General features: G+C 39.6%; 1 protein-coding gene across 2 annotated transcripts in view; it reads right to left on the reverse strand.

Annotated features, from left to right (window-relative positions):
- The window catches only part of CHAT (choline O-acetyltransferase), a 306,928-nt gene that overhangs the window by 57,330 nt on the left and 235,756 nt on the right, over window positions 1–13,842 (reverse strand). For both annotated transcript variants that reach the window (XM_089680057.1, XM_089680056.1), the window contains 2 exons: window positions 11,473–11,573; window positions 1,103–1,231 (listed from right to left, as the gene is read on the reverse strand). In XM_089680057.1, coding sequence (XP_089536183.1) covers window positions 1,103–1,231; window positions 11,473–11,573 — 230 coding nt within the window. The remainder of the gene's footprint in view (window positions 1–1,102; window positions 1,232–11,472; window positions 11,574–13,842) is intronic.

Below are 13,842 nucleotides of genomic sequence, written 5' to 3' on the forward strand. Positions count from 1 at the left end.
CAAGCCGGCAAAAAGTGTATCTGCAGAGCTCCTCTATTCTGCAGATACACTTAGAGGAGCTCTGCAGATACACTTTTTGCCGGCTTGGAATTATTCTTATTTTCATCATACTTCTTCTTCTTCTTCTTCATCCTCATCCTCATCCTCATCCTCTTCTTCTTCTGAGGATGAGGATGAAGAAGAAGAAGTAGGATGAAAATAAGATTAATTCCAAGCCGGCAAAAAGTGTATCTGCAGATCTCCTCTAAGTGTATCTGCAGAGCTCCTGTAAGTGTATCTGCAGAATAGAGGAGCTCTGCAGATACACTTTTTGCCGGCTTGGAATTCTTCTTATTTTCATCCTACTTCTTCTTCTTCTTCTTCCTCATCCTCATCCTCTTCTTCTTCTGAGGATGAGGATGAAGAAGAAGAAGAAGAAGTAGGATGAAAATAAGAATTCCAAACCGGCAAAAAGTGTATGTGCAGAGTTCCTCTATTTCTGACAGTTCTCTGACAGCTTCTTCACATGTACAGCGGTTGAAACATCTGTATCCTAAATGGAAACTAATAGATACAATGTTTCAACCGCTGTACATGTGAAGGAACTGTCAGAGAAATGTCAGAAATAGCGGAGCTCTCTGCAGGGACACTTTTGCCGGCTGATCGGGAAAAATCCGATTCGCGCACCCGAAGTAGGCAAATATTCGGATTCGACGCGAATCGAATTTTTCCTGAAATTCGTATCGAATTCCGGTTCGCCTGGTTCGATTCGCTCATCTCTAATTATTATTAACACCACTTAATACAAATATGCTCTATAGAAACTGTTTTCCTGTACAGTAACCTCTAGGATCTATATGCTGTCTGAAATCTGGACAAAGATTTTAAAAATGTCTGAATAAGGGACTAAATATTTTAAGATTCATTTAACATTCTAGAGCATTTTTACAACACAATATCTATATATTAAACATAGTCAAAGTGCACATAAAAAAGAAAAAAAACAAACCTTTCTATCAAAATATAGAGAGCTTTTACATATATTTGCTGAAATCTAACACTGCTCTAAATGTAATATATCTTTTTTTAAGTTAGGAGAAATGGGTGATAACCAAATACATACCTTTGTAGCTTGTCAGCAGCAGATGCCAGATGTCCTTGAATTTCAGGGGAACACTTCCACCTAAGTCTTCTAGGCGCTGGAAGTTCACTGACTGAATCTGCTCTCACTAATTTTTTGGGACTACTTTTCCTGAAAATTGATTTAGAATATTTAAGGCATCAGAACACAAACTGTGTAAAAAAAAAAAATAATAAACATAAGCTTACATTTTTTTTCAACATTTCCTGTTTTCAGATCACCTATAGATAATCATACCATACTTTGTAATGGAAATCGACCACCGCTGGAAATGGGAACAGTAAACTTTCCCCAAAACAGGCACTCCCAGGAACAGTTGCAGCTGGCTTGCCCTACACTTTTTTCCTGAATGGCAACACACAGTTTGAGTGCAGGCAGTCTTTGTACAGCAAGTCCATAGCCTATATTAATCAAAACATCTGCTTGTCTGAGCCAGTAACCAAATTCATGCTCTGACCAACAAGGTGCCTCCTATTTTAGGTTCCTCCAAAACAGATAGCCTTGAACATAAGTTGGCTCACGTATAAAAAGGCCTGTGGACAGCTGAGATCATTTAATGAGGCCTGGCTGCTAAGTAAGATGTGGACCTAAGAATGGAGACTTTTCCCACTCAAAGAATTATAAAGCCTTCAAGCTCCAGGATGCAGAACAGAACATGTAAGGTATATGATAAAGCATTTTGCTTTATTGTTCCATTAAAGTGGTTCTAAAGACTTAATGTTTTTCACCTTAAAGCATTCTATGCATTAATGTGAATAACCTTCTGTTCTTCAGTTCCCCCCAGTCCCTCTTTTTGTTACTGGAGCCCAATTCAATCCAGCAAGGTGCATGAAAACCATTCCTCTAGCCACTGTCTCCCTTCTCATTGGGCAGATTGATAGCAGTGGGATGGCTCCTGTTGCTGTAAATAAAATGCTGTGACATGGGAGCAGGGGTGGGGCTGAGCTGCCTGCTCTGTGACAGTGGACACAGGGAGGCTTGGGAGTGAGCCTTCACGGGTGTCTCCATGGAAAGCGTCTTTCTGTGGGGGCACCCACTTAAAAGAAGGGGCCAGGAGAGCCACCGGGGGACCCCAGAAGAGGAGGATCAGGTGCTCTGTGCAAAAGCATTGCACAGAGCAGGTAAGTATAGACATGTTTGTTATTTTATTAATAAAAAAAAAAACTAAGGTTTATTATCACTTTAAGGACAGAGTATCATTAATAATCCATAGGCAATTGGTTTGTACTGTCGCCTTCAGAAGGAAATGGACAATGGCAAAAAAAATAACAGTTGGCTAGCAGGTATGACCCCTGCCACTCCCATCTTTACTAGTCATTTACAAGACTCTGTGGATACACCGCTGAGCTTTCTTTGGAGCAATTAGAATGGGCTACTTCTCATTGATGCTGTAGCTGAACCTTGCAGGGCTGAAATAATGACCTTCAGGCACTGAACTCTGATTGTGGCACTTCCCAGACCTCTGCCTACGGTGTTGGCTGACACTTTTGGTGTAACCCAGTCTCCGAAGACTCCCTAGTGAATTACTCCCAAGAATGGGGTGAGGGTGACCTATGACTATGACTTTCAGCACTGAATTTCTACTATTAAACAAAAACAATTTTCCATCCATTCTATGGAAAGGGTTAACAATTAATCATTTTGTGCTGCTCCTCTAACTGCACTGTTTGTATGCGTGTTTTGCATATTCTGTTCCCACCTTTTTCAGTGTGCGTCAAAATCTGTCTTCCATTACTCTAATTTTAAACGACTCACCTGCCACCTACAGTGACCCAGTTTACCTCTGGCCATTATGCTCTGGTTTGTGAGTACCCCAGGTTTCTCATTTGGATCCCAAGTACAAGGGAAGTAGTTCTGCTGTGTTTGCACTCTCTAGCTCATTTAAAACCATTCCCTCTTTAGGGACCTGACACCAATAACTCAGATCCTGGTCTTCTATTTGAGGCCCCATACTCCTCAGAGTCCCCCCTTGCCTAATCAGGTATGGCCTTTTCTGAGACCTATCCAGGAAGGAAATTTCTACAGCTATGCTAGATTTTGTGGACTAAATTACAGCTATAACTGCTGACTCATGAATTGGGTTTGATTGGCCAGTTATATGGCCATAACCGTAAATGTCACTTCTTTCTGGTTTTCTTCACTGATATTATTTTACTAAATTTAAAATATAATACAAACTTTTACTTTAAGCCCAGTAGCCATTATACATTAAAATATGACAGCTGAGCCGCATGATCCTTTTCTTGGGAGCCTTTGTTGAGATCTACTATGTCAACCAGATGTTCTGCTTGTAATGCGTACAGTGCCATGAAAAAGTATGCATACCCCTTGAAATTTTCCACATTTTGTCATGTTACAACCAAAAGTGTAAATGTATTTTTTATTTTTATTTTATGTGATAGACCAACACAAAGTGGCACATAATTGTGAAGTGGAAGGAAAGTGATAAATGGTTTTAAACATTTTTTTTTTACAAATATCTGAAAAGTGTGGTGTGCATTTGTATTAAGCCCCCCTTTACTCTGATAGACCTAACTAAAATTTAGTGGAACCATTTGCCTTCAGAAACCACCTAATTAGGAAATAGAGTCCACCTGAGTGTAATTTCATCTCAGTATAAATACAGCTGTTCTGTGAAGCCCTCCAGAGGTTTGTTAGACAACATTAGTGAACAAACATCACCATGAAGACCAAGGAACACACCAGACAGGGCTTTGAACATCTCACAAAGCACTGTTTAATCCATCATCCTGAAAATGGAAAGAGTATGGCACAACTGCAAACCTACCAAGACATATCCATCCACCTAAAATGACAGGCCGGGCAAGGAGAGCATTAATTAAAGGAGCGGCCAAGAGGCCCATGGGAACTCTGGAGGAGCTGTAAAGATCCACATCCCAGGTGGGAGAATCTGTCCACAGGACAAATATATTATTATATATTATATTATTCGTGCACTCCACAAATCCACTCTTTATAGAAGAGTGGCAAGAAGAAAGCCATTGTTGAAAAAAAAAACATAAGTCTCGTTTGCAGTTTGAGAAAAGCCATGTGGGGGACACAGGAAGCGTGGAAGAAGGTGCTCTGGTCAGGTGAGACCAAAATGGAACTTTTTGGCCTAAAAGCAAAACGCTGTGTGGTGGAAAACACTGCACATCACCCTGAACAAACCCTCCCCACCATGAAACATGGTGGTGGCAGCATCATGTTGTGGGGATGCTTTTCTTCAGCAGGGACAGGGAAGCTGGTCAGAGTTGATGGGAAGATGAATGGAGCGAAATACAGGGCAATCTTAGAAGAAAACCAGTTAGTTTGCAAAAGACTTGAGACTGGGACGGAGGTTCACCTTCCAGCAGGACAATGATAGCCAGAGGTACAATGGAATGGTTTAGATCAGGGGTGTGAAACTCAATTTCATCACGGGACACATCAGCATTAGGTTGACTTCAAAGGGACAGTTGTATTTGTAAGACTATGTATGCAGAGTTCAGGAGTACTGCTACGTACAGAGTGCAGGGCATTAGGGGTGCACCACTTATAGAGTGCGGAGTTCAGGAGTATGTGTTGTGTAAAGTTCAAAAGTGTGCAGTGTACAGAGTGCACGGCTTAGGGGTGTGCTATGCACAGAGTGCAGGGTTCAGCTCTCTTTGAAGGGCTGTCCACATCTCTTTTCCACCTATCCTTCTCAGCTTTGACCTCTGCACCACTCTGCCACTTTCCAGCTAAAAAAGCCCTGGGTGTGAGGGCCACATGAAATGGCCTGGTGGGAAAATTGCTGTTCACAGAAGTTCTCCATCCAATCTGACAGAGCAAAGAAGAATGGGCAAACATTTCACTCTCTAGATGTGCAAAGCTGGTAGACATCCCCAAAAAATAGTGGTACACCGAAATGAAAATTCTGGTGGTGAAACTGATGCCAAAAATGCATGTAGCCGGAAACCAAACCGAAATGTCTGCATATGTGGGGGTAGGGAGGCTCCAATTTGTTTTTGTATTTTTTTTCTACTTTAACGTATATTTTTATTTTTTTTAACTTATGATTTTATTGCCATCACACAGGGGACCAATGGTTGCCTATGTGATAGCATATAAGTGACAGGTTCTCTTTGTAGGGAGGAGGGGGGGTGGGAAGGCAGTGTGTGTAAGGAGGGGGCAGGAGAGGAACAGTGTATAAAGTGAGGGAGCAGTGCATACAGAGAGGCCCCCTCACTGGCTGTCACTATCTCAGTGCTGGTTTTTAAATGTATTTACCCACTTTTTTTTCTTCACTATAGCTCAGAGAATGAGCTGTCACTTCCCCGGAGCTAAAGGAAACTAAGGGGTGGGGTCACTAGGTAATGTTACTGGGTGACCCCGCTCCTTTGTTTCCTTTAGCATTCCAAGAATGACAGCTCCTTCCCTGAGCTATAGTAAAGGGAAAAAAACGGTAATTTAATGTAAAAAAATGCATTGATTTTAAATGCAGTTGCTGGCTTTTTTCCTTCAATATAGCTCAGAGAAGGAGCTTTCATTCTTAGAGAGCTAAAGGAAACAAAGGGGCGGGTCACCCAGTGACCCCACCCCTTAGTTTCCTTTAGCTTTGGGGAAAGTCACAGTTCATTCTTTGAGCTATAGTGAAGAAGAAAAAAGCTTGTAATTACATTTAAAAAGCAGCTCTGACATATAGGCAGCCAGTCACTGTATACACTGCTCCTGTTCTGCCTCTCTCCACAGCCCCTCCTCACACACCGCCCCCTGTATCTGCACCTGTATCAGCTAAATTTTTCCTAACTGAATTTTCGGACGATATTTCGGTGCATCCCTACCAAAAAAGACTTGCAGCTGTAACTGCAACGAAATTGGGTTTTACAAAGTATTGACTTGGGTGGGCTGAATACAAATGCACCCCACAATTTTCACATATTTATTTGTAAAGCATGTTGAAAACCATTTATCATTTTCCTTCCACTTCACAATTATGTGCCACTTTGTGTTGGTCCCTCCAATAAAACCCCAATAAAATACATTTATGTTTTTGGTTGTAACTTGACAAAATTTGGAAATGGAAAGGGGTAGGAATACTTTTTCAAGGCACTATAGCTGTTGCTTAGTGCATAATTCTTGTCACAAAGCCTCCACCTTCCCAATAACCATATCAACCTCTTCCCAAATGTGATGCTAGTACCCAGAAAGCTATGCTTGATGTACACAAATGGCAAGTGAAAGGTATAAACTCCAGTTTGTTCTTATGCTCCCCTATGTGCAGCCTATTTGTCACCTCCTTTTAGTGGGACAACACCAACAAAACTGTTTTAAAACAGCACTGTTCAATATTTTTAGCCCTCTGTTATTAGGTTTTAACATTCCCAAGACCATCTGCCAGGCTTACACTTTGCCCATCTGAAAACTTTGTCTAGCTAGTAGGAGGTCCTGGACAAAGCTGAGGATGATTTACTAAAGGATTAAAGAATGTTCATAAAATAGTGTGTATATTCACTTATCCAGTTGTGTTCAGATGAAATAAGTAGACAGGGATGTTCTTTTCACATGATTGGATAATTTACGTGAATCTTCACACATTTTATTGTACCAACATTCTCAAATCCTGTAGGAAATCTGCTTCAAAATGTTAGAAGCATTCTGTCTTCCAGTTGATGAGTAGGATGTAAATATCTGGAGGCTCCAGGAAGAGATTAAGGCAGGCCATAGAAGATTCTTCTTTTTTTTTCCAGCCAGTGGGTTGAATTAAAAAAATACTTTTTCCCCCATCCATACACTCGATGTGGATGAGGGACTCCTCCCTGCTGTGTCATTATATTCTCACACCAGGGAGACTTCTCCGCTGTCAGTAACACTGATCAGTGCTGCAGGCTATAGCCAGCAGCACTGACCAAGCATAAAATTTCCAACAGAGCGGTTATAAAGAAGTTTTTCGGTAGACTGACTTCTGTATAACTATAGTGCCCAAACATGGATCAAAATTCAGCCAATCTCTGCTGAACTGGCCACATTGTGATCCATATGTGGCTGGTTTAAATCTCTATTGAAGCAAGTTTTCTAACTTACTCAGCCTACCATCCTTGTTACTCTTGAAAGTTTATTTACAAAGGAATTCTCTGTTGTTGATTTCTCAATATGAGCCTTGCCTAATGAATTAGAAAGCTTAAGGCTAAAGCATAGTATATTCTGTACAGACCGTAAGCAGGTCTATAATATTACTACATGTGATAAATCAACTTACATTAAAGATTGTGATTGCTAAATTTGTGTCCTTGACTAGAGATGATGTGTTATTTTTATGCTATGCCTTGGTGCACTGTAGAAGTTGCACACTGCTCAAGCACGTATAATCAATGGTATAATAAATAACTACTGCTATTCAAACATCTCCTACACCGCATAAACCAGTATACTAAACATCAATTTCAAATATGCCATACGTAATCTAGACAGATGCTTTTACTTGAACCGGTCTAAAATATTTTTTTTCACTGCTTCTCATCAGAAGGGCAAAAGCTATCAGGATGATTTAAAAAAAAATACTCTTTATTTATATTTAATTCCACGTAGATGCTGGAGGATATAACTGTCCAGTAGCTTTTTCCTTAGCCAAAAAAACCCCCTCCATGTAGTTTCACTTTGTTACAGGGGTTTCACAAAATCTGCCTGCAACCTTCAGTAATAGTGCCTTTAAGGCCACTGAAACACCAATTCGTTGGATGGGGGGGAGGCAGGACGTATACATTTTAGAAGATTTACTGACAGCTTTACTCTAATACAAATGCACCTGTTAAACAAAGCAATAAAGAATGGTGCCACGCCCTTATATTGAACATGTGTTTGGATATAATGAAATAAGAGTGATTAATTACCTAAATTCTGTTGCATAAATTACTTCAATATAAATCAATTTTCCAATTCATTAAATTGCATAATGATAAACCATAGATATAACACACAAAAAAAAATATATAATATGAATTGGTATTTAAATAAATATATATAAATATAAATGTCCAATACATATGAAAGTCCAATCAATTGTGAAATCCCATCATGTTGAGACTTACTCAGTGTACTATACTGTACTATTCACATAATCCCGGATAGTCTATAAATAAAACTGCTGAAAAAAGCAAGAGATTACTCTGATGTGTTCCTCTGTGGAAAGCAAGCTGGATTGTTCACCTCTTTACTCCTGGTCATGCTGCTGTGGATGGATCCAGGGTAGGGTCCTCCCTCCAACAGGATCTATGTACTTTCTCCCTATTACTCCACGTATGTGCCAGGAAGAAAAGACAGAGGAATAGTGCCTTATCCTTGGTATATAATATATTTATTTGTGCCAATTTTGCACTTACAAAAATTAAAAACATGCAGCGCTTTTAATATAATAATTAATTTAATATCATCCCCCGGACGAAGCCACGTGACCCTGTGGCGCAATGCGTTGGGGAGGGGCACTGACGTCACCATGTACCTGACTCCTTGGAACGGCGAGTACAGGCAGTGTATGTCCGTACGCCGCTCAGGCTGGACACATCACATTATATTAAAAGCGCTGCATGATTTAAATTTTTGTAAGTGCAAAATTGGCACAAATAAATATAATTTATACCAAGGATAATGCACTATTCCTCTCTTTTCTTCCTGGCACATACGTGGAGTAATAGGGAGAAAGTACATAGAGCCTGTTGGAGGGAGGACCCTACCCTATCCATCCACAGCAGCATGACCAGGAGTAAAGAGGTGAACCATCCAGCTTGCTTTCCACAGAGGAACACATCAGAGTAATCTCTTGCTTTTTTCAGCAGTTTTATTTATAGACTATCCGGGATTATGTGAATAATACACTATAGTACACTGAGTAAGTCTCAACATGGGATTTCACAACTGATTGGACTTTCATATGTATTGGACATTTATATTTAAATACCAATTCATATTTATTTTTTATTTTTTTTTTTGTGTGTTATATCTATGGTTTATCATTATGCAATTTAATGAATTGGAAAATTGATTTATATTGAAGTAATTTATGCAACTGAATTTAGATAATTCATCACTCTCATTTTATTATATCCAAACACATGTTCAATATAAGAGCGCGGCACCATTCTTTGTTTCTTTGTTTGTCACTAATGTACATATATTGAGGATGTAGTGAGGAGCCTGCGAACTTATTCTCTAATCTTATATTCTAATTCCAAGTGGCTCACAGGTAATTCCATTATTGTTTAAATGCACCTGTTAATGATTTCTGAATGATCTCAGAAGCATCTCAAACTGATTTCCAACTGATGCCATCGACACAAGCCTAATCCATACTGAATATTTAAAAATGATTATTTATTGTTTGCATTGAAGCCTGCAAATGATTGCACTAGTGATCAGTGGATTGTAGGTGCAATGCTCTGGCACCTGCACACTATTGTTCCAGTCGCAGGTCCTTACCATGGTAGAGACCAGTTGTGGGGCTGGAGGAAGTATCAATGGACTACAAGTGTGGTGGTGCTGTCACATTTGAGCTCCATTAAGAACTACAGTCTCTGCCTTGGTGGAAGATAGGACTTTTTTTTTTCGTGTTTTTTTTTTTTTTTTTAGTTAACAGCTTCCTGTAAATGAGTAATGTGGATGTGCATATGGTATCATTCACAACCACTCCAAATTCAAATAATAAGACCCAGCAAGGAGAAAAACACAGATTCTGCAGACTGGGGGATGTCACACCAAAAGATGCTCTTGCACATTTTTTAAAGTCAAGCATATATGTGAACAGGCCCCATGGACAATGGGATTCCTCTTGTGCATTGTCACGAGACAAATCTTGCAAATGTGAACAAGGGCTAAGAGGACTCCTATTGCTATTCAGCTCCCATCCTTAAAGTGTCATTCAACCCACATCAATAAACACTATCAATAAATACTGTATTACATGCTGTTCAAACTCCGTCACTATGGGATTCTTCTTTTTCTTGTATTTTGCAAAAATACTGGTTTTATTTATTTAATTTATTTCAGGTACTTATATAGCACCATCAATTTATGCAGCGCTTTACATATATATATATTGTACATTCACATCAGTCCCTAATCGTTAAGGGGCGTACAATCTAAGGTCACTAACTTACATTCATATATACAAATAGTAGGGCCAATTTAGACAGGAGCCAATTCACCTACCAGCATGTCTTTGCAGTGTCGGAGGAAACCGGAGTACCCGAAGGAAACCCACGCAGGCACAGGGAGAACTCCAGGCAGGTGGTGCCGTGGTTTGGATTCAAACCAATGACCCTGGTACTGCCAGGTGGAAATACTAACCATTTAGCCACTTTGCTGCCCATCCTGCTGTTCTCTATCTCCCCCTTCTGTCCATGTCTCCACTGTAGTTGGGGATTTTGCAGAGTAGCACTGGCAGCTAGTGCACATGCTCAGGTTTTAATATGTTTTCTACCCTTAGCATTTCCTCCCTATCACATATGAGCAGCTCATGTGACTACAGAGTCATATATGTGGGCGTATACGCAGTGCTAAGTGACAGCCCACTCCCTCCCCCCTCCTTCATGCCCACTAACCAGCTTAACACAATGTGGGCGGGATAATACATCTTAAATAATGGAGGTTTCAAAGACACAGGCTGGAGGGGCATAACACATAAATCCACCCACACCATGTTGCCAAAAAATAATAAAGCTTTGATTTTCAAATATATATCAGTATGACAATTTAAAACAGCTTTTTCATATTAATGTTTTATTTTTACTTGTATTACAAAACATTTTTTTTTAACACGTGACCAGCAGCAGAGGACTAGACACTCCTCTGGCCACCGTTTCCCTACAGACAGGCTGGGAAAGAGCGGGGTCATATGATAGCTGTATAACAATTACGCAAAAAGGTACTTAGATGTTGTTGGTTTTTTTTTTTTTTTTAAATTACAGTGCCATTATTGACATACAGAAAGATAAGTGACAATGTAAATTAAACAGTATGTGTTTAGTATCCCTTTAATTGAACTTTCCCATAAATTCTATTTTCTGCTTCAATTCCACTTTTACATAGGTTGAGCTAGATAGACTGCTGTCCAGGTTTATTCACATGTTAATTATATGAATAACTATGTAAGTCAGTCAGTGACAAATTAATTCCACCAGCAGGTAGCCAGTGCTTACATACAAAGTTTTGTAGATTATGCTTTTAGGCCACATACCGGGTCTTACATAATCGTACATCACACAAATAAAGCACTTGCACAGTAACTGATCACATCTTGCATTCCAATATTTATATAGTTTATGTAATGAAAGCTTGTCGTTGATCTTTTACTTTAGGCTGCGGTTTTTCTTTTCTCTAAGCAAAAATTTACAACTTACATGTATTTCAACAAATGTTCAGTACATTGTACAAGGACTATTCCATCAAAAGGAGAATGTTCACATATGGTTCCACAAACTCCATCTCTTCCTACAACAAACTAAAAAAGAGAGGAATGAATCACAAATATGGCAAAACACATATCATTTATAAATAATAAAAGGACATATTACATTACAGATAATGAGTAGTCCTATCCTAACTATGCACTTTATTAAAGAATATGTTAACCACACATTTTTATACTCCTGATATGTGCCTGCCATGCCATATACTTGTATGAAAAAGTATCCTATTCTCTTTGTATTGCTTCCTTTGTGTGAAATCCCTGGTGTTCCTGGCAGTCCCTCTGCGGTCCTATTAAAAACTGACCACACTAGGCATGAGAGCACAGCGTGGTCAGTTTTCTAGCTGTTCTAGGAACTCTGCCCACTCTCCTCCAAAAATAAAACGTATTGACATGCTCTCCCCCCACACAGCCATTAACTGAGAAGATTAGTGTTCTGCTGTTTAACCTTCCCTAGCTGTCTGAGCTCCTCAAGCAGCTGAGGACAGAGGGTATGTGATCACTTATAAAAATGGGGGGGGGAGAATGTATTTATATTGTTTTTATCTGTATACACAAATGTTTTACCTTGCATTTCTATTTTGAACTGAATGGGTTGTTTTACAAGGTGAGGGTTCACATTAACTTTAAGTTTCAGTTGTTGCCAAATGAATTTGCATGAGCTAACCTCATCTGTTTTGACTGAAATTTGCTTACAATAGGCCAACATCAGACTCGTATATCAACTTTGCACAGCAATGAAATGTATTATTGTGTGAACGAACTCCAATGTTTCATGTGAATCTTACAACATTGTATCTCTCTTTAGGTTATAGTGAAGTTCAATGATCATTTTAGCAACAATCCAGAATAAACAGTATATGTACACTCACTGGCCACTTTATTAGGTACACCTTGCTAGTGCCAAGAAAATATCCCCCACACCATTACACCACCACCAGCCTGAACTGCATGTTTATGACACATTTTTATCTGTATACAGATAAAATACATCAGGGCCGGATCTAGCTGGTCTGATGTAGGGGTGCAGGGTGTCAGTGGGGCAGAGGATGGGAAGTCTGCAGGGCAGCAGTCTATATAGCAGTGTACAGTTGTCAGCAGGGTAGCAGACAGGTCAGAATGTGAGGCAATGTTCAAAGGTCAAAAGTGAGTGATGCAGTGGCCAAATTTTACCTAACCGTGGGAGGGGCTTAAAGGGGATGATTAACCACTTTCCGTCCAGAGGATTTACCCCCCTTCCCGACCAGGCCATTTTTTGCGATATGGTGCTGTGTTACTTTAACTGACAATTGGGTGGTCATGCAATGCTGTACATTAATGAAATGTGTCCTTTCTTTTTTTTTTTTTCTCACAAATAGAGCTTTCTTTCGGTGGTATTTGATCACCTGTGCATTTCTTATTTTTTGCACTATAAACAGACCAGACCAACAATTTTGAAGAATAAAATATTTTTGACTTTTTGCTTTAAAATATATCCAGTAAAAAAATGTAAAAAATCAAATTTGTTCATAAATTTAGGCCAAAATGTATTCTACTACATGCTTTTGCTAAAGAAAAAAAAAAACCCCAGTACATGTAAATTAATTGGTTTATATTAATTAATTAATTGGTATATATATATTTTTTGTATTTCAATGGTTTTTATTAATTTTAAACAGTATAAAACAGAGGCAACAAAACACACCCACGCAGGGGCTATCAATTGCACCGATAAAAAAGGCATAATAGAGCAGACAACGCTCTAATTGCAATAAGGCAAAGCGTATGCCCACATAGGGGCTATCAATGGCACATAGGTTACAATAACATCAGTGAAATGCTGACTAACGCAACTAAAGGCAGCTGTCCACTGTCTCACCAAAACAAACAAAAAAGAGAGAAGAAGAGCAGAGACGAAAGGAAAAAAACCCCCAAAAAACTAAAAAAAACAACATACACCAAAGAGCAGGGGTCCACGAATGCCAATACCAAACTCCATTACCTCCCCACACTGGCCGGGGGGAGCGTGGGAAAGGCGTATTGCAACCACGGCTCCCATATTTTCAAAAAGTTATGTTGAGAGTCGTTGCATATACTCGACATCTGCTCGTTGAGCATCATAGTAGTCATACGCTCCCGCACCCCCTGAAAAAGTACAAACGGACTCTTCCAGGCCTGAGCAATTGTCCTAGTGGCCGATAAAAACAAATAGGAAGCCAACCGCTGCTGACGAGCCAAGAGGCCCGGTATGGGGCACTGAAGCAATATATATATTTTTTTAATACTAGTAATCGTGGCAGTCAGTGACTTAGAGGGACCGCGG

This window comes from Staurois parvus, unplaced genomic scaffold, assembly GCF_062004578.1.
Source record: "Staurois parvus isolate SC_StPar_1 unplaced genomic scaffold, SC_StPar_1.0 ptg000234l, whole genome shotgun sequence".
NCBI lineage: Eukaryota > Metazoa > Chordata > Amphibia > Anura > Ranidae > Staurois > Staurois parvus.